This window comes from Anolis sagrei, chromosome 5 (genome assembly GCF_037176765.1).
Source record: "Anolis sagrei isolate rAnoSag1 chromosome 5, rAnoSag1.mat, whole genome shotgun sequence".
Taxonomy (NCBI): Eukaryota; Metazoa; Chordata; class Lepidosauria; order Squamata; family Dactyloidae; genus Anolis; species Anolis sagrei.
The window spans coordinates 128,984,264-129,002,700 of record NC_090025.1 but is presented as its reverse complement, the minus strand read 5'-3'; the positions used below and the strand labels follow the sequence as shown (position 1 = coordinate 129,002,700).

At 40.8% G+C, this 18,437-nt stretch overlaps 1 protein-coding gene across 1 annotated transcript in view; it reads right to left on the bottom strand.

The window, feature by feature from the left end:
- TSPAN12 (tetraspanin 12) overlaps nucleotides 1-17,351 on the bottom strand; it is a 102,098-nt gene extending 84,747 nt beyond the window's left edge. Inside the window, exons 1-2 of the mRNA XM_060777710.2 lie at nucleotides 17,067-17,351; nucleotides 11,954-12,105 (exon numbers count right to left, since the gene is read on the bottom strand). Coding sequence (XP_060633693.1) covers nucleotides 11,954-12,019 — 66 coding nt within the window. The 5' untranslated portion in view covers nucleotides 12,020-12,105; nucleotides 17,067-17,351. The remainder of the gene's footprint in view (nucleotides 1-11,953; nucleotides 12,106-17,066) is intronic.
- Nucleotides 17,352-18,437: the final 1,086 nt, after the last annotated feature.

The window sequence follows — 18,437 nt, the reverse complement described above, 5'->3', positions numbered from 1 at the left end:
TCCTGAAAGGATGGTTGCCCTTCCCTCCAGGAAAGGCAGAACATCCTCTTAAGAAAATTAATGTACTGAATCAGAGCTATGGCCATCCTGTCTCCCACACTGGGCAGTTCCCAAATGCTGAAAAAGTATAAATGCAAATAGAAAAAAAAATACCCTTTATGGAGCACTGATTCAGGCTGACAGAACTTCTCAACTTGACATCATACAATATGTTCCATCCACCTTGGCTTGTGTGTATATGTTTCTATTCTTCATACATTTGTCTTGCTGTTCCTTCCATTCGTATTTGATTGCCTACCACTACAAAATTCTTTTTTTTTTAATTCCTGGATAATGTTAGTTTCTGAAGAAATCTGTCATTATTATACAATATGTGAAGATTAGCATAATGCTTTGCTCAAACTGCTTTTCCTGTCTTTGACTTCACATACATCCCTCACAGGGCTGATAAATTACAAATCATACATTGGAGGGAGGCTTTTTGGGGGGCTTCCTGGGTACTTTTAAGAAATATTTGCACACTTTGCCTGCAGCTCAGCACAATGTCTACTTCAAAGTCTTGAAAGCACAGTTATATTTTACTTAAAATATCTAAATGGCTCATTTTTCCTGCTGTAATAAATACCATACACTCTCTAATAGGCTTCCAAAAATCTTCTATGTCACTTTGCTTCATATAATATATTTTAAAAGCAATTACCCTTTCCAAACTTGCTGTAACTAGCCTGTGTTAAAACAATAATGAAACCATGGCCTGTACAAAATACCAAGTTTTGACTTGTCCTGATAAATGGTTGTTGATGGATAGCATATTATAATGTTGACATTTTTTCTCCAGGTATCGGGCGGTTCACATAAAACAGAGGCCACAGATAGCTAACATGAGACATAACAATATTCAAAAATCAGTAAGGCTGGAGCTACACTCCCCTATATTCCAGGATCTGATCCCAGGTTATCTGCTTATCCCAGATTATCTGGCAGTGTAGAGTCATATAATCCAGTTCAAAGCAGATAATCTGGGATCAGATCAGATCCTGGGATATAGGGCAGTGTAGATCCAGCCTAAGAGACTATGTCAACCACACAGTGGTTCTGTTTGCAAAATTTAAAGTGATCATTGTGGAGCAAAAAATCTTCAAAGAGAGATTAGAGCAAGAGATTGCCCATGTTTCAATTCATTTAGTACCTCTATTCTCCCATTATCAGAGCTCTGGAGTATGAAAAATGTCCCATGAGAACCAATGCAATATAGTTGCTTTGAGTGTTGGATTAGAGCTCTGGGAGACCTGGGCTGAATCCACAAGTTGACCTTGGTTATGCCTCACTCTCTCAGGATGTCATATAAAATCTAGATTATCTGCTTTGAACTGAATGATATGTCAGTGTAGGCTCATATAATCCAGTTCAAAGCAGATTATCTGTTTAGATAGTTTGACATGTGATGACCCTGAGGCAACCTTAGGCTGGATTTACACTGCCATATAATACAGATTATCAAATAGGATAATCCACATTATCTGCTTTGAACTGGATTAAATGAGTCTATACTGCCATATAAAGCAGATAATCTGGATTTTATATGACAGTGTAGATCCAGCCTAAGTTTGTCTCAGGGTCATCACAAGTCAGAAACCATTTGAAGGCACAGAATGTAACAAAAAGGGTTGCTTAGGACTCCTAGTCCAGATAGTTTAGACCCAAATAGAACAGATCCACTGAATCAGTTATTGATTGGTCAGTCAACACAAAAGTAAATCCCACTGAATCAATGGGATACTCCAGTTGGGACTAACAAGGAGGTATTTCAGTTTACTTGCTACAAGTCAGAGTATTTGTGTTATTGGAAACAATTTTATGAAAAGCCAATATTAATAATATAATTGTCACTGTCAATACTTTCAGAATTCCGTTTTTGTCTCATATTTATTTCCAATGGTGCTATTCTCAATTGAATATAAGGCATGTGTTTGAGAGTGTTTTTATACATTAACATCTTACATAAATTTCTGAGAATGCACATACATATCCACAAACAGGCCCTTCTGAAATTCTGAGCAAAATTTCATTGACAAGTATGTTACAATCCACGAAACCTTGGACTTTAATAAATTTGTTAGGCTTACATTGAAATAAGCATTGCATTCAATGCCTGTGTCAATGGCTTTGCATTACCTGTAACTGGTAATTGCATTTAGATTTTAATTTTTAAAGCAGAGATAAAATGCATGTATCCCTGCAATTGTACTGGACAGCAACTCCAAACAGCCCTAGCAAATAGTCATTGGGGAGGAACACTGAGAGCTGCAATCCAATAAATTAGGGAGGGGAGAAGAGTCCCCATCCCTGCTTTACAGTGCCATGGAGTCACTATTTCTCATAAATGAGAACTGCTGTTGGTGCTCCATGGGTGATTAAGTTTTATATATCAGTGTTTAACAGCATGGACCAGTACAACTATAATGCTGATAACCAGCCATGGGTTGTTGCCTTTAGAGCTTAATTGAAATTTGAAAGTGCCCCAAGAAAACTCTCCTATAAGTGAGCATCCGCATCTGCCAGAGGACCTTGAAGAGCCTACCTAGGTTTAACACCAGTTTCTAAAGGCCCTTCAAGACAGGCCCTATATCCCAGGATCTGATCCCAAGTTTTCTGTTTATCACAGATTATCTGGCGATGCAGACTCATATAATCAAGTTTAAAGCAGAAAACCAGGGATGCAGACTCATATAATCAAGTTTAAAGCAGAAAACCAGGGATTAGATCCTGGCATATAGGGCCTGTCTGGAAAGGCCCACAAAAACACTAATTACTCTTCTTAATTTTCCGCAAAAGCTCTGAGAGTGATCCTAGGTCAAGGGCATGGTGGGATAACTTGACTCACCAGCTCAGCATGGTTCAAGGCAGAGCTCACTTGTATGATGCTGGTGCCCTGGCTACCGTCAAAGAACACTACATACTGATTACATGCCAACTAAACAATTCTAGAACAGTGAAATCATCCTTTCTCTTAAAAATTGAAATGCCAATTCCACCATTTCTTTGTGAGTAAGCCTGCCTTTCAGACTTGATAGATCCAGGATTCTCAAAGACTGAAGACCAGGTTGACTCTTCCAGTAGACCTGACTTCTATAGTTCTTGACATTCAAATGAAGACAAAGAGAACACACTTTTGGCTAACAGTAATCTATAGCGTGTGTGCGACCTAAAGTGCATTGACTGTACAAAACAGGAAGCTCTCTTCAGTGTTGCTCTGTTTATTTGGGCTGGGTTTTCATGTCCTTTAAAACATTCTATACAAACAGGAGGCACACAATGGCAATCATGCTCAATGCACAATTTCAGCAAATGCAGGCAACATGGATTTTTTATTTGTTTGTTTGCCATGTTTTATATCACCATACTCCAGCCCTCCAACAAAGGAATGCATCAAAAAACAACATGCTTGAACTTCAAGAAGAAGAAAATGAAACCTTTCATTGTGATTCAGCCGTCTGAGTTGAAAGATTACGATGTAAGTGAAAGCCAAGGTTTACAGCTGAGAGTGGATAGGAAAAACAAACAAAATAATTATCATTCTTAAGCACTAGAGGACAAACCTAAAACTGCTTTTCTGAAAGTGTGTTGCAGGTTTAGCCTAGTGATATATAGGTTAAAAATTCCAATCTCTTCATGAAACAAGCTTAGTTGTATAGTAGTTAAAAGTCCTGGACTGAGATTTAGTAGATCCAATCCCCACCAAGCCACTGATGGACCAATCATTCATCCTCAACCTGATTATCTTACAAGGCTGTTGCAATGAAAAGGTTGTGGGGAGGAGAGGCATGCATGTCACATCGGGAATTCATTTATGAAGGCTGAGGAATAAATGTAATAAATACATAACTCAATAAGTATCAATGAATTCAGGAGACTATATGCTTTGAACACAAAAGGTTCCAGATTCAATTCCTGGAAACTTCATGTAGGGCTAGAAAAACTGCCACAAACTTTGAAGAATAGATATAAGCAGCATCAACAATTCCAGGCGACACAAACTAATGGTGTGACTCAAGTTTCCTGTGTTAGAAACAGAATTGCTGCCTTAAGAACACATTGACTCAATTCTTCTTCCCAAAAGGGCAGAATCTTACATTGCTGTCCACAAATCTTGACTGGCACAGCAGCTGAGCACATCAAGGACACCTATGCTCCTAAAGCACAAGTTACGAGATCTGGCATCAGCAAGCAAAGGAGAAGGTTGTTCAACAGTAACAGAAAATGACTCTGAAATATCTTGGAAGGATTCAGGCTTGGGCATCTCGGAGTTTAATGGCTCCACAAAGATTAGAACCATCAAAGCTTGAAGTTGTGGCCAATGCCCAGGAATGTCAGTGCATGTGCAAAAAGCACCTCCATGCATATGTGGGTACATGGGCTATTTTTTCCCTTTTGGCACAGTCCTTTGTGCCTGTGGGGGAGCCAATAATGGAGCCTTGCTCTTAATAGTGCCTTTGATCAGCAATCACCAAAAGAGGAGAGGAAGCTGGAAAGGTTCTCTTTATCTAGTACTTTGGGATGTGGCCTGTTGCCATCACAAAAATAGCAAATAGAATTGTTGTGGGGTTTTTTAAGATTAAGAAGTTTGTATGGATCACACCTGGGTTGAAAACCGCAAATAGTCACCATAGTCACACCCCCATTTTCTAAGTGCCAACACTGGTATTACAGATATTCCTTGTGTAATAGTCACACCACTCGCCCGCCCATCCATATATCTGCCTCTTAAAGCTACAGAGTTTCCCTTGCCTGGCAATAAAGGGAAGTCCAGTAGCTGCAAACAATTTTTACCACTTAATAGTTGCCACCATATAATAGTTGCACCCCCCTTTTTTGGTAAAAAAGCAGAGGAGTGTGACTATTCCACCGTGAAATATGGTATATCAGGGATAATGCCACCACAAGTGACATGTAAGGAGACACCACTAACCTATACTATTCTCATACTGTATCAGGTCCTTTAAGAGAAAATTTGAGATGTTAGCAACAGTGTGTTCAACAAAGCACCATAGTGTTGTGGTTAATAATGATAATAATAATAATAACTATATTTTTATACTCCACAATCATCTCCCCAAAGATACTTGGGGCAGCTTACAAGTGGGATACACAATTATAAGAGTGTTAGGGTACAACTGGGTTCAAACCTTTACTAAGTAATGAATATCACTAGATGATCTGGAGCACCTTCTTCAGTCAAAGTGCAATATAGATATTATAGATATATCATCATATAAAAGAATCCAAACATTTACACCCTTCACTTTTCTACATTTCTAGCACTGCAATCCAGAATTGAAATGGCATTAACTGTGAAGTGCACAGCATACCCAACAATGTAAAGGTGCCAAATAGTTTTAATATGGCATAAAGTTAAGTAACAAAAATAAACTTGCACTTAATAGTTGCCAATACATTTCTTCCCTTTCTTGTGATACATCAAAATAAGCCCTGGTACAATCCCTTGTCCTCAAAGGTCACCTAAATAATTGAATGGAGTCCACCAGTATGCACTTTAAATCCCACTTGAGCTCAGGTTAAATACCCAAAATTTGTTTCTGCTAGGCACAAGTTTGTTGAAGAGCTTTATAAAGGTCAAGGAGATATTTTAAAAAATGCCTGGGATGGGTGCAGAAGTACTAATCAGGACCTGGATTACTTTTTTTAATCCCTAAGTATGAATCTCTCCTAGAGCAATGTTAAATTCATTTGTATAAAATGGAAATAATGTAGTTCAACTGCAACTCTGCCTAGAGAAATCCATCCACCAAAACGCAGTGACAGATAAGGAGGGAATTAACCAGAAAAGCTATCAAGAGGCTAAAGGTAATTCTGCAGGAGCTGGGCATACTGGCAACTGATGAGAGAAACTATCCATGGGACAACTATCCCTAAACACTCCACAAGGGTGGGATTTATAGGAGAGTGGTGTGAAGAAATAAATCAGTCATACTGCTGAAAAATATCCAGATAATGTCCATATGCAGTTTGCAAAAGGCATATGGGAAATACAACAAACATGCAGAAAAAAACTTTCCTGATGTGATGAGACCAAAATTGAACTTTCTGGTCCTGCCATGTGTAGCAATCACCATCACTTTGGAGAAGCATTGTGGTGGCAACAGCATGCTATGGGAAAGCTACTTTTCATCAGGGATTGGGAACTGGTGAGGACTGAGAGCAAGATAGATGAATCAAAATACAGAGTAATTATAGAGGAAAACCTGTTTCTATCTACAAGGGATCTGGATTCTGTTCTTCTTCCAACTGGACAACAACTCTAAACACACATCCCAAAAAGCACTGGAGTGAGTTTAAAAAGGAAAAAAGAATTAGATGTCTCAGAATGTCCCAGGGATAGCCCATGCCTCAAACTGAGAAATTCAAGCAAGTATTCAAAGTTGCTATTCACCAACAGTCTTCATCCAACCTTATGGATCTGGAGCAATTTTGACAAAAAAATAGGCAAAATTTGCAAGAGCCAGATGCACAAAGCTAACCCAAGAAGATGCAAAAGTCTGTAATTACTTCTATCACATACTGACTTCAAGAGTGAATACAAATGCAACCAATGCATGACAATTTGCTTTTCACTGCTTAAGTTGTTCACATATTATGGTTTCTTCATACTGTTGGGTATTTTATGTGCAACAACTGGAAACAATACCAGTGAAATCCATTTCACTTTCAGGTTGTAACACAACAAAATGTGTAGGGAGGGAATTATTCTCCATGTCATTGTAAATTGTATTAAATATACATCTTTGCCTACTTGCAAGTGTTTTCCCATAATGCCTTTTTACTAAAGCCAACAAAAAGCTAGAATTTTTCTCCATAAAATCAGTGCTTCCTTCTGAAATACCAAGGCTTCATATGACAGGTTCAGACTATCTGAAAGATATTATCATTCTACCTGAAGCTGTCAAGTTTTGAGATCTCCAGGTTAATTGGGTGAAGACATGAGAGACAGTTTTCCTAATTGCACCTCCCAGGCTATGGAACTCCCTCCCACAGGACAGATGGCCAACACTCCCCCACTTGCCTTCTGCTGACAAGCAAAGACCTTCTTAGTTAAACCAATGTTTAGCCTTTAAATGATTGCTGCAGAAGAACTGTTGTATCTTCTACTAACTAATACCTTCTAAAAGAAATTGACACTTGTTTAGCTGTTCTTAAATTGTTGTCAATATTATGATTGATTTTAGCTGTCTTGCAATCGAAGTTGAAAAACTGCATAGGGTCTTAGATGGGAACAAGCTAAGCTATAACTTCAACAAATATAAATACTGGTACATTACAAAGCAGTTGGATGATGAAATCCTCAAAACCTAGTTATCCAAGCACTCCATTAATGAGAATACTATCCATTATGTTTCCCAAATGGGACTGAAAAAAATGCTTTGCTGTTGACAACATAACATTCAATTGTGAAATGCAAACAAGAGGACCAAGACCAATTCCAACCCTGTTTTTTTAAACACACACACAAATACTGCATTTTAAATTTCTATTACCATAATTTTATCTCACTAACAATTACTATTTTTCATCTGCTTAAAAGATCTCATTAATTATATGGGCTGAAGGCAGTTTGCAATTTTAAAAGAGTGCCTTAAATGCAAAGTAAAAAAGTTTTTAAAATCCTTTTAACTATGTAAGAAGACGGGCATTTCTAGCAATCCTTCCCATGAACACAATGAAGTGCTTGAGACACAAGCTTGCTTATTATTTAGTTTAATTCTATCAATTTAGCATAACTTGTGTGTACTGTAGAGTCAGGGCATGAATAGAATGGTGTCAAGGATACAGCTATATTTGATGAGCCACAAAGCTTATGTGCAGCCTTGACAAGGTCTCTTTCTCTCCCTGTCCTGACAATATGAAGTTGTTGAAAAGATACATGAGAGGTACTGTAGTAGTTTGTAGCACACTGACAAACTCTTTAGCAGTGTTAATTTCAATAACTTTGTACTTCAGCAAACACCTAATGACATGAATATATTTATTGAAAGGTTCATGCCAACCACCCATCTTAACATACAGTCAAAATGAAAAATACTTCTGAATTTGCACCATGTCCTGAATATGATTTTATTTTTCATTCATTCATTCATTCATTGCTTTGAACAATGATTGATAATGTATTTCATCTATTACAATTATATCTCCTTTTCCCAAGATAGATAGGTCGAAGGAGGGTTGCAAAATCATCATAGTAAAAATCACAACTAAAACTATAAAACTATTTCTATTCAATTTTTAAATGTGATGGAAGTAGAATAGTTAAGGTCTAAAGGAAACTAGTGTACACATCAAAAGACATCTAGAAATAACTTTATCAGGGCCTAATCTAATTGATAGTTCCATCCTACTACAGAAAATCACCTGCTGGTCATTAAATTAGCATTTATGCAAATCATATTGATTCAAGAGGTCTACTCTAGCTAGGACGAGCAAATTGATGTAGGCTTTAATGTCACTTCCCTTGAAGGGAGGTTGCCATTTATGCATCACCAAAAAAATGTAAACATATCAAAACTCTTCCAAAGAGATGATAAAACACAAGTTTGTATAACATGTTAATATATATTTATAAATACACATTTTGAATTTTATCACTTAAGACAGGAATATCCTACATATTAACATAGCGGAGAAGATTTTGACTAGGTGATTCATGTGCTTGTACTATCAGCAGTCTAAGTTTGATGGGCAACTTCAAGATCCCTGTTCCTCACTTCTTGGGTTTTTCATCTTTAAACCAAACTTGGACAGGATAACTCTTCAAATAAAGCAGATGCTTACAAATAAGGAAATGTTCTCTATGCATCAGTCACATAATCACTCTGCATTTCTATGGGAAACCTCTAAAGGTTTGATGTTGCAGTTATCAAACCTCTAAAGGTTTGATGACTGTGGAGAAGGTCCAGCTTGTGATACCCATCCAACTAATCTCAAGTACCGATGAAAAGTCAAATAGCATAAATTTAAGAATAGGATGGTTGAATGAGCAGCCCATTTGAGTCTACAGATCAAAAACCGCAGACAACGTAGATTTGGCAGTGTCAATATAATATCTTCATTTTGGACTGACCCTTTTCAGGGTCACATTATTGTATTTGGAGCAGCTGACACTTCTGAATATACCTAAGCTACCCTTAACATGAACAGAGCATTAAAAAAAACTGTGGTGGGATCATGCCTACTCAAAAAGTGTCAATAATATTCAGAACTAGTATTGACACTTTCTAAATAAGAATAGCATCACCACAGTTCTTCATAATATGTTCAGAACATTGGAAATACCCAAACGGCACCATATTCTAGAAACTAAGTAGGATCAGCTCCTGTTAGTCATTATATGGAAAACCACCAAGGCATACATGTTGAGGAGGCTAGGGGAAGAAACTGATAAAACCATCTCTGAATATTCCTTGCCTGAGAAAACTCGATGAAATACATGGATTCATCATAAACTGACAGGCAACTTGAAGACCCACAGACACAGACACTCTTTTGAAAAGCCAAAAGTGTTTCACTCTACAAGTATTGCTTTAGTCTCAAATGGTGATGAAGAAGTTGCAAACTTGTGATCCCTCTTCTTCATGTTTCAAGAATGAAATATCACCTGTAGTGTGAATTTACTTGTCCTTATTCATGGCAATCTGTGCCTCATATATGTTCTTCCACTGCAACATCCACAATTCCTCTCTTTTGATATGCTGGCTAGATCTGATGGCAAACGTAGGTCAAAAACAACTGGAGAACAACAGTGCCTACCTTTTAGTTAATACATCAAGAACAGGCTAAACTCCGCTCCTTGTGAGGCAAACTCTTATCACCACTTCTGAAAAAGGTCACAGTTTATCAGCTTTCGTCCATCCATCTAATCAACTAATGACATCAGGCATTTGTTTAGGACACCTATTGCACTAATATTCTCTGACAAAGAGAATAAACAGACCTGAGTAAAATCAGCATACCAACCATCCCACATCTTAAATTCTCAGATCACCCCTGCTAGTGGTTTTATGCAGATATTAAACCATGGGGGAATCAAAGCTCTACTTTCTCCTTTAATGAGAAGCCCCAAGAGCACAAGATTATTTTTTCACTCTTTGATGAGTAATCCAAGTAATTACCAACATGAAAAAGGGAAGGAGGAACACAAAATAGCTAACAGAAGCATCATTTACTTGTTTTACACCAAGCAGACAACAGAGTCAGGGCTGTCCTTATTGCTATAATACCCAGTGCTGCCATGCAGCCAAGCCTTGTAGGATTATGGCTCCAGGGTTTGGGATTAACGGAGATGGTCCTATATGTCACCATCTCCACAAAAGCTGCCCTGTTCTGAGTTTCACTTCAGTCCCTGCGCAAGAAAGGAAATGGCTATTCTCATTTATTACAGTATATGTTATAAAGTTGTAATCCAAAATGCAATGAGAGAAAGAGAATAATTAATGGAGATCCATCAGCTTTTCAGAAGGTTCACTCCTCGTAGACTAGATATGAAAAGTGTTAAAACCGTTCTATTGCTCTGGATCAACTCAGCCATCTACACTTGTTTTTGGACTCTCCCTGGTGTCACTATGGGGGTTGATGTGGCAACAGTATGTGCTTCACAATAGTGTACATTAGAACCCCCTTATCCACTGATTTGCTGTCCACAGTTTCACTTACTCACACTCCAAAAATATCCTCCCTCCCCCGAAAGCGTTTGTGGATCTCTCTAGGTCACATATGTCAAACTCAAGACCCTCAGGCCAAATCTGGCCCACCGTGCCATTTTATGTGATCCTCCAGATGCTGAACTACAACTCCTGTATTCCTCATCATTAGACAACATGACTAGAGTTGATAAGAGTTGGGATACAGTAAGATCTAGAAATTTGTTCCACTTTAATCTGTTTAGTCAAAATACTGGGTTTGAATATAGATACACGGCTTGTGGACATGATGTCTGACTCTAAAATGTTGTTTAACCTTTCCCCAACCTCAGAGCCACAAGTGCTGCAGGCTTGCAATTCCCATTATCCACATTCCCCATGGTGCATAATCAAAAGTGATGAGAGTTGTGTTCAATAACATCTGGGAATCTAAACTGGGTAAAAACTAAAGAGCACTGACCACTATTTAAAAAATTATAGTGGGCCCTCTATATCTGTCCATGAATTTAATGGCCCTTTGAAGGCAACCATAAAGCTGATGTGGCCCTTGATGAAAATGAGTTTGACGCGCTTGCTCTAAAGGCACCAAATTGCTTCTAACATTGGAAGCTTACCAGGTCCAGCCCTGGTTAGTATAGCGCAAGCAATATAGCTGTAGGCTACATTTTAGAGGAAGGAACTGGCAAAAGTACCATCAAGTATTGTTTGCCTAAGAAACCACTATGTAAAAAAGTTATAGTCTACTCTCTGTATTCATGGATTCTCATTTCATTGATTCAATGGCCCTTTGAAGGCAATCATAAGGCTGATGCGGCCTTTGATGAAAATGAGTTTGACACCCCTGCTCTAGGTCCTACAGTGCAATTCTATGGTATGCTTCTGGCCCGAGTTCAGTCAAAACATAAGAGTTCATGATTATCCAGGGGGATCTTGGAACACGATATATACTGGCACAGCCCTAGAATGATGCAAACCCAAAACTAAGTTCGTTTTCATTGAACATCGCCACTCTCTATTTATTAACGATTCCACAGTAATCCTCAGGACAGCCCACCATTCACCATACTGATCAAAAACAGATCTTTTTACACCCTGAAGGGAGGGGAAAACCAGGGAAATAATCCCATCCAATTAATGTACGCTTAACTGTGTCCTCTTGGTGCCGCATCTGAATGCGAGGAGGGCCTGTAATGTGATCCAGGCCAATGCCACCTGCTTGCCTAGGGCAGGACGTGGGAACTCACCCAGAAGAGCAGATTGAGAGCATAGAGCAAGCAGCGCAAGCACTTCACCGAGTCTTCGCGGGCCATTGTGAGCTCCTCTCTGCCGAAAGCCCCATCCTTGAACTTGCTACATCCTCTTTCCAACACCTCTAGGCAGGCAAACCTAAAGCGATCTGCAGAAAGGAAAAAGGGGAGGGACACGGAGAAGAGAGCAGAGGGGAGAGAAAAAGAAAAAGAAATTATTCCATTGATGACAGGAAAAGTGCAGTTCCAAACCAAGCCAATGAAAGGAGCAAAGGGAGACGTCTGTGTTTTCCACTATCTTTCTGCTGCTATGGCTATTTCAACTCCGGCGTCATCTGAAGTGTCATTTGAGTGGTGAAAGGAGCAGAAGTTAGTAGCAAAACACACAAACAAGCACTACTTTGCACTCTGCAAAATTTGTGTTTCCAATCTAAAATGCACATGCTTGGAAGTTTTTGGTTCTATAGTCCTTCATTCACACAATACAGGACAGCACCCTTTGGTCATGTTTAACTAATTCACACAAAGAAAAATACCCGCCTTCTTGCCATGATTTCCATATCACACGGAAGTGTTGTTCCAAATACGCTTGCTTAGAAGGGGTGGGAAAACATTTTGATTATTCATTAACCCACTTGAGGGAACATGTAACACAGAAGAGGCATTGCAAATCCAAGAATCCAGCAGAACAGGGGTCAGTGCCCACGTCAATGGCACAAATGGCCTATTGACAGATATTTGTGGGGCTTATTTCCAAAAGGTACTAAATCCATCTGAACAAATTTTACAGGAATCAAAAACAACATGCAGAGGACGTGCATTCCTTTGCTGTAAAGTCCTGTATTGAAACGATTTGATATGTTTTGATAGTTTTGATCAGTACATAATATGGGACTCCAGTCAACAATACAATCCCCTTATCCACAGATTATGGAGCCCCTGGTGGAGCAGCACTTGCTGACCAAAAAGTTGGTGGTTCGAATCTGGAGAGCAGGGTGAGCTCCCGCTGTTAGCCCCAGCTTCTGCCAAACCAGCCATTCAAAAACATGCAAATGTGAGTAGATCAATAGGTACTGCTTCAGCGGGAAGGTAACGGTGCTCCATGCAGTCATGCCAGCTACATGACCTTGGAGGCATCTACGGACAACGCTGGCTGTTTGACTTAGAAATGGAGATGAGCACTACCTCCTAGAGTCAGACACAAGTAGACTTAATGTCAAGGGGAAACCTTTACCTTTGACTATCCACTGATTCGTCCTGTCACTCATTTTAATTTTTTATTTGATACCTTTTAGAAACAAACTCCACATTTATATACTTCTTAGATCTAAACTTTTTTAAAATGGTGTATACTGGCAAAACACAAAATGTTGCCCAATCTGAAGACACACAAATTGATTTACACACTTTTTCAGTTATGTGTCGGTTTGGTTATAGGTTTTTTCCCCTTTCTACCTACTACTTCAGGAATTTCTTTAAGGAATATTGGGGCAAATGCATACACATTTCTATCTTTCTTTCCAGATCTGATGGGATCTTGGTTGTGATCCCTACTTTCCTTGATCCCCAAAAGTGAAGGAAAAGAAGGAATGTCCAAAGGAGGGTCAAGGTTGGAAAAGGAAGGGACCTGAGGCTGTTAGGAATGGTGGGAGTTGAAGTCCAACTAGAGCAGTGTTTCTCAACCTGGGGGTTGGGACCCCTGGGGGGGTCACAAAGTGGTGTCAGAGGGGTCGCCAAAGACCATCAGAAAACAGTATTTTCTGTTGCTCATGGGGGTTCTGTGTGGGAAGTTTGGCCCAATTAAATTGTTGGTGGGGTTCAGAATGCTCTTTGACTGTAGGTGAACTATAACTCCCAGCAACTACAATTCCCAAATGTCAAGGTCTATTTCCCCCAAACTATGCCAGTGTTCACATTTGGGTATATTGAGTATTTGTGCCAAGTTTGGGTCCACAATCCACTGTTTGAGTTCACAGTGCTCTCTGGATGTAGGTGAACTACAACTCCAAAACTCAAGGTCAATGCCCACCAAACCCTTCCACTATTTTCTGTTGGTCATGGGAGTTCTGTGTGTCAATTCCATCGATGGTGGAGTTCAGAATGCTCTTTGGTTGTAGGTCCCAAAGCAGTTGCTCTACTCCGAACTCAAGAACGGAAAACGGAATATTGGTGGACAGGAAAAGAGATTTAAAGACAGGCTCAAAGCCAACATTAAAAACTCTGGCATAGACACGGAGAACTGGGAATCCCTAGCCCTTGAGGGCTCCAGCTGGAGGTCAGCTGTGACCAGCAATGCTGCAGAATGTGAAGAGGCACGAATGGATGGTGAAAGAGAGAAATGTGCCAAGAGGAAGGTGCGACAAGCCAACCCCGACCGAGACCGCCTTCCACCTGGAAACCAATGCCCTCACTGTGGGAGAAGATGCAGGTCAGGAATAGGGCTCCACAGTCACCTACAGATCCACAAGAATACTGATCCTGGAAGACTATCCTACTCGTCCAACGAGGGGTTGTCTAAGTAAGCAAAGAACTATAAATCTCAGCAACTACAACTACCTAATGACAAAATCACCTCTCCCCAATCCCACCAATATTCAAATTTGGGCGTATTGCGCATTTGTGCCAAATTTGGTCCAGTGCATGAAAATGCATCCTGCATATCAGATATTTACATTACAATTCATAATAGTAGAAAAATTACAGTTGTGAATTAGCACCAAAAATGATGTTATGGTTGGGAGTCAGCACAACATGAGGAACTGTGTTAAAGGGTCACAGCACTAGGAAGCTTGAGAAACACTGCACTAGAGAATGAATAAAATCCAGTTGCTGCCTCTTGCAGAATTCTGGGGTTTGTAGTTTAGGGAGGAGCCTTGAAGAGCCTCACTAAACTACAAGTCCCAGAATTCTGCAGAAGGCAAAAACCAGATTTAAAGTGGATTCATTCTCTAGTGCAGTGGTTCTCAACCTTCCTAATGCAGTGACCCCTTAATACAGTTCCTCATGCTGTGGTGACCCCCCAGTCATAAAATTATTTTAGTTGCTACTTCGTAACTATAATTTTGCTACTGTTATGAATTGTAAATATTCAATATGCAGGATGTATTTTCATTCACTGGACCAAATTTGGCACAAACACCCCATATGCCCAAATTTAAATATTGCTGAGGTTGATTTTGTCATTTGGGAGTTATAGTTGCTTGGATTTATAGTTCAATCAAAGAGCATTCTGAACTCTGCCAACAATTGAATTAAACCAACTTGGCACACAGAACTTCCATGACCAACAGAAAATACTGGAAGGACTTGCTAGGCATCGTCCTTGAGTTTTGGAGTTGTAGTTCACCTACATCCAGAGAGCACTGTGGTCTCAAACAATGATGGATATGGACCAAACTTGGCACAAATACTCAATATGCCCAAATGTGAACACTGGTGGAGTTAGGGGGAAATAGAGCTTGACATTTGGGAGATGTAGTTGCTGGGATTTATAGTTCACCTACAATCAAAGAGCATTCTGAACCCCACCAATGATAGAATCATAGAATCATAGAATCAAAGAGTTGGGAGAGACCTCATGGGCCATCCAGTCCAACCCCCTGCCAAGAAGCAGGAATATTGCATTCAAATCACCCCTGACAGATGGCCATCCAGCCTCTGTTTAAAAGCTTCCAAAGAAGGAGCCTCCACCACACTCAGGGGCAGAGAGTTCCACTGCTGAACGGCTCTCACAGCCAGGAAGTTCTTCCTCGTGTTCAGATGGAATCTCCTCTCTTGTAGTTTGAAGCCATTGTTCCGCGTCCTAGTCTCCAAGGAAGCAGAAAGCAAGCTTGCTCCCTCCTCCCTGTGGCTTCCTCTCACATATTTATACATGGCTATCATATCTCCTCTCAGCCTTCTCTTCTTCAGGCTAAACATGCCCAGCTCCTTAAGCCGCTCCTCATAGGGCTTGTTCTCCAGACCCTTGATCATTTTAGTCGCCCTCCTCTGGACACATTCCAGCTTGTCAATATCTCTCTTGAATTGTGGTGCCCAGAATTGGACACAATATTCCAGGTGTGGTCTAACCAAAGCGGAATAGAGGGGTAGCATTACTTCCCTAGATCTAGACACTATGCTCCTGTTGATGCAGGCCAAAATCCCATTGGCTTTTTTTGCCGCCACATCACATTGTTAGCTCATGTTTAACTTGTTGTCCACGAGGACTCCAAGATCTTTTTCACACGTACTGCTCTCGAGCCAGGTGTCCCCCATTTTGTATCCTTGCATTTCGTTTTTCTTGCCAAAGTGGAGTATCTTGCATTTGTCACTGTTGAACTTCATTTTGTTAAGTTTTGGCCCATCTCTCTAATCTGTCAAGATCGTTTTGAATCCTGCTCCTGTCCTCTGGACTATTGGCTATCCCTTCCAATTTGGTGTCGTCTGCAAACTTGATGATCATGCCTTCTAGCCCTTCATCTAAGTCATTAATAAAGATGTTGAACAGGACCGGGCCCAGGACAGAACCCTGCAGCACTCCACTCGTCACTTCTTTCCAAGATGAAGAGGAAGCATTGGTGAGCACCCTCTGGGTTCATCCATTTAACTAAACTTCCCACACAAAATCCCCATGACCAACAGAAAATACTGCATTTTATGATGGTCTTTGGTGACCCCTCTGACACCCCCTCACAACCCCCCCAGGGGTCCCGACCTCCAGGTTGAGAAACACTGCTCTACTGTGATGAAGTATCTGGAACCAAATCTCAGTGGATACCAAGGGCCCACTGTATACTCTTCTCTGGAGGTGCATCCACACTGTAGAGTTAATGCAGTTTGACACCACTTTGACAACTGCCAAGGTTCAATGCTATGGAATGCTGTAGTTAGGCACCAGCACTACTTGGCAGAGAACAACACCGAAAACTATGTCTCCCCTGATCCCAAAGCGTGGTGGCAGTCAAACTGCACTCATCCCCCAGTGTAGATGCACCTCAAAGCCAATGGTCATTCTGATCAAAAGTTGAGTAAAGTAGCCCAGCTTGGGTATGCTCTAATGCCCTATCCTACCAGTTGGGGAAAGCAGGAAAAGGGGAAGAAGGCAATCAACCAGAGAACTTTTCACGCTTACCGCGTGGGCTACCAGGCAACCCTGCTCTCCACGTTGCGCTGATCCGAGGCAAGGCAAAGGGAGGAGGGAATCAAAGCCTGAGTGGGCTGGATGCTCCCTTGGAAGGCAGGCACTCCCTTCCCTGTTGACTCCTCTCCAGGTCCAGCAAGGGGATAAATAACGCGCGGCTTGGGCAATAACTTTCAACTTGGAAGGAGGGGGGGGGGGGCACAGGCTCCTTCCCTCCCGCCTCCTTTCCCAGCCTGGAAGGGCAGCCGCCAGCTGCACAAGCCCTCCTTCCCACGCATGCTCCGCCGCCCAAGGCCTCCGCTGGGTCTTACAGCCCGCCTCTCATTCTCAGCGCCCCTTCCTCTCTCTGCCTGTGGCTGCATCCACACTGTGCAGAATGAATGCAGTTTGACACCACTTGAACTTCCATGGCACACTGCTCTGCAATCCCGAGAGTTGTAGTTTGTATTTTGTTTAATTAACTTTATTTTAAAAGTTTTTAAAGTTCCAAAAAGTTTGAAAAATGAAGCCAGAAAAGAAATACAGAGCAGAAACACACACACAAAACTGCCAAATTTTAAAAGAAAACAATTTTTAAAAATTGTGTCACTCTACACATGTCAGACTACACAGAGAAGCCATTGAAATACAAAAGCATGTGGACAATTTCAACAGAAAGGAGGAAACCATGAAAATGAACAAAATCTGGCTATCAGTATTAAAAAAAAAACTCTAAAATTACAACAGCACAACAACAGAGAGGATTTGGTCGTGTCAGGAGCGACCTGAGAAACTGCAAGTCGCTTCTGGTGTGAGAGAATTTGCCGTTGCCCAGGGGACACCCGGATGATTTGATGTTTTATCATCCTTGTGGGAGGCTTCTCTCATGTCCCCGCATAAGGAGCTGGAGCTGATAGAGGGAGCTCATCCGCCTCTCCCCGGATTCGAACCTGTGACCTGTCGGTCTTCAGTCCTGCCGGCACAGGGTTTTAACCCACTGTGCCACCGGGGAAACAAACAGAGAGGAAACAAACAAGGACATCTAATCACCTCTCAACAAAAGTTTGCTCCAGGCACTGTCAGGCTATTATATGCTAATCAAGGTGGTCAGTTGAAACATGTACACCTAGGTCCAGCAGACAAAAGTCCTTTGTCCCACCCTGGTCATTCCACAGATATATAAGCCCTTTTCCCTAGTTTCAACAGACCTCACTACCTCTGAGGATGCTTGCCATAGATGCAGGCAAAACGTCAGGAGAGAATGCCTCTAGACCATGGCCATATAGCCCGAAAAAACCTACAACAACCCAGTGATTCTGGCCGTGAAAGCCTTCGACAATACAATTTTTTTAAAAAAAAATAGGTACCTCTTCTCTGTCCTCA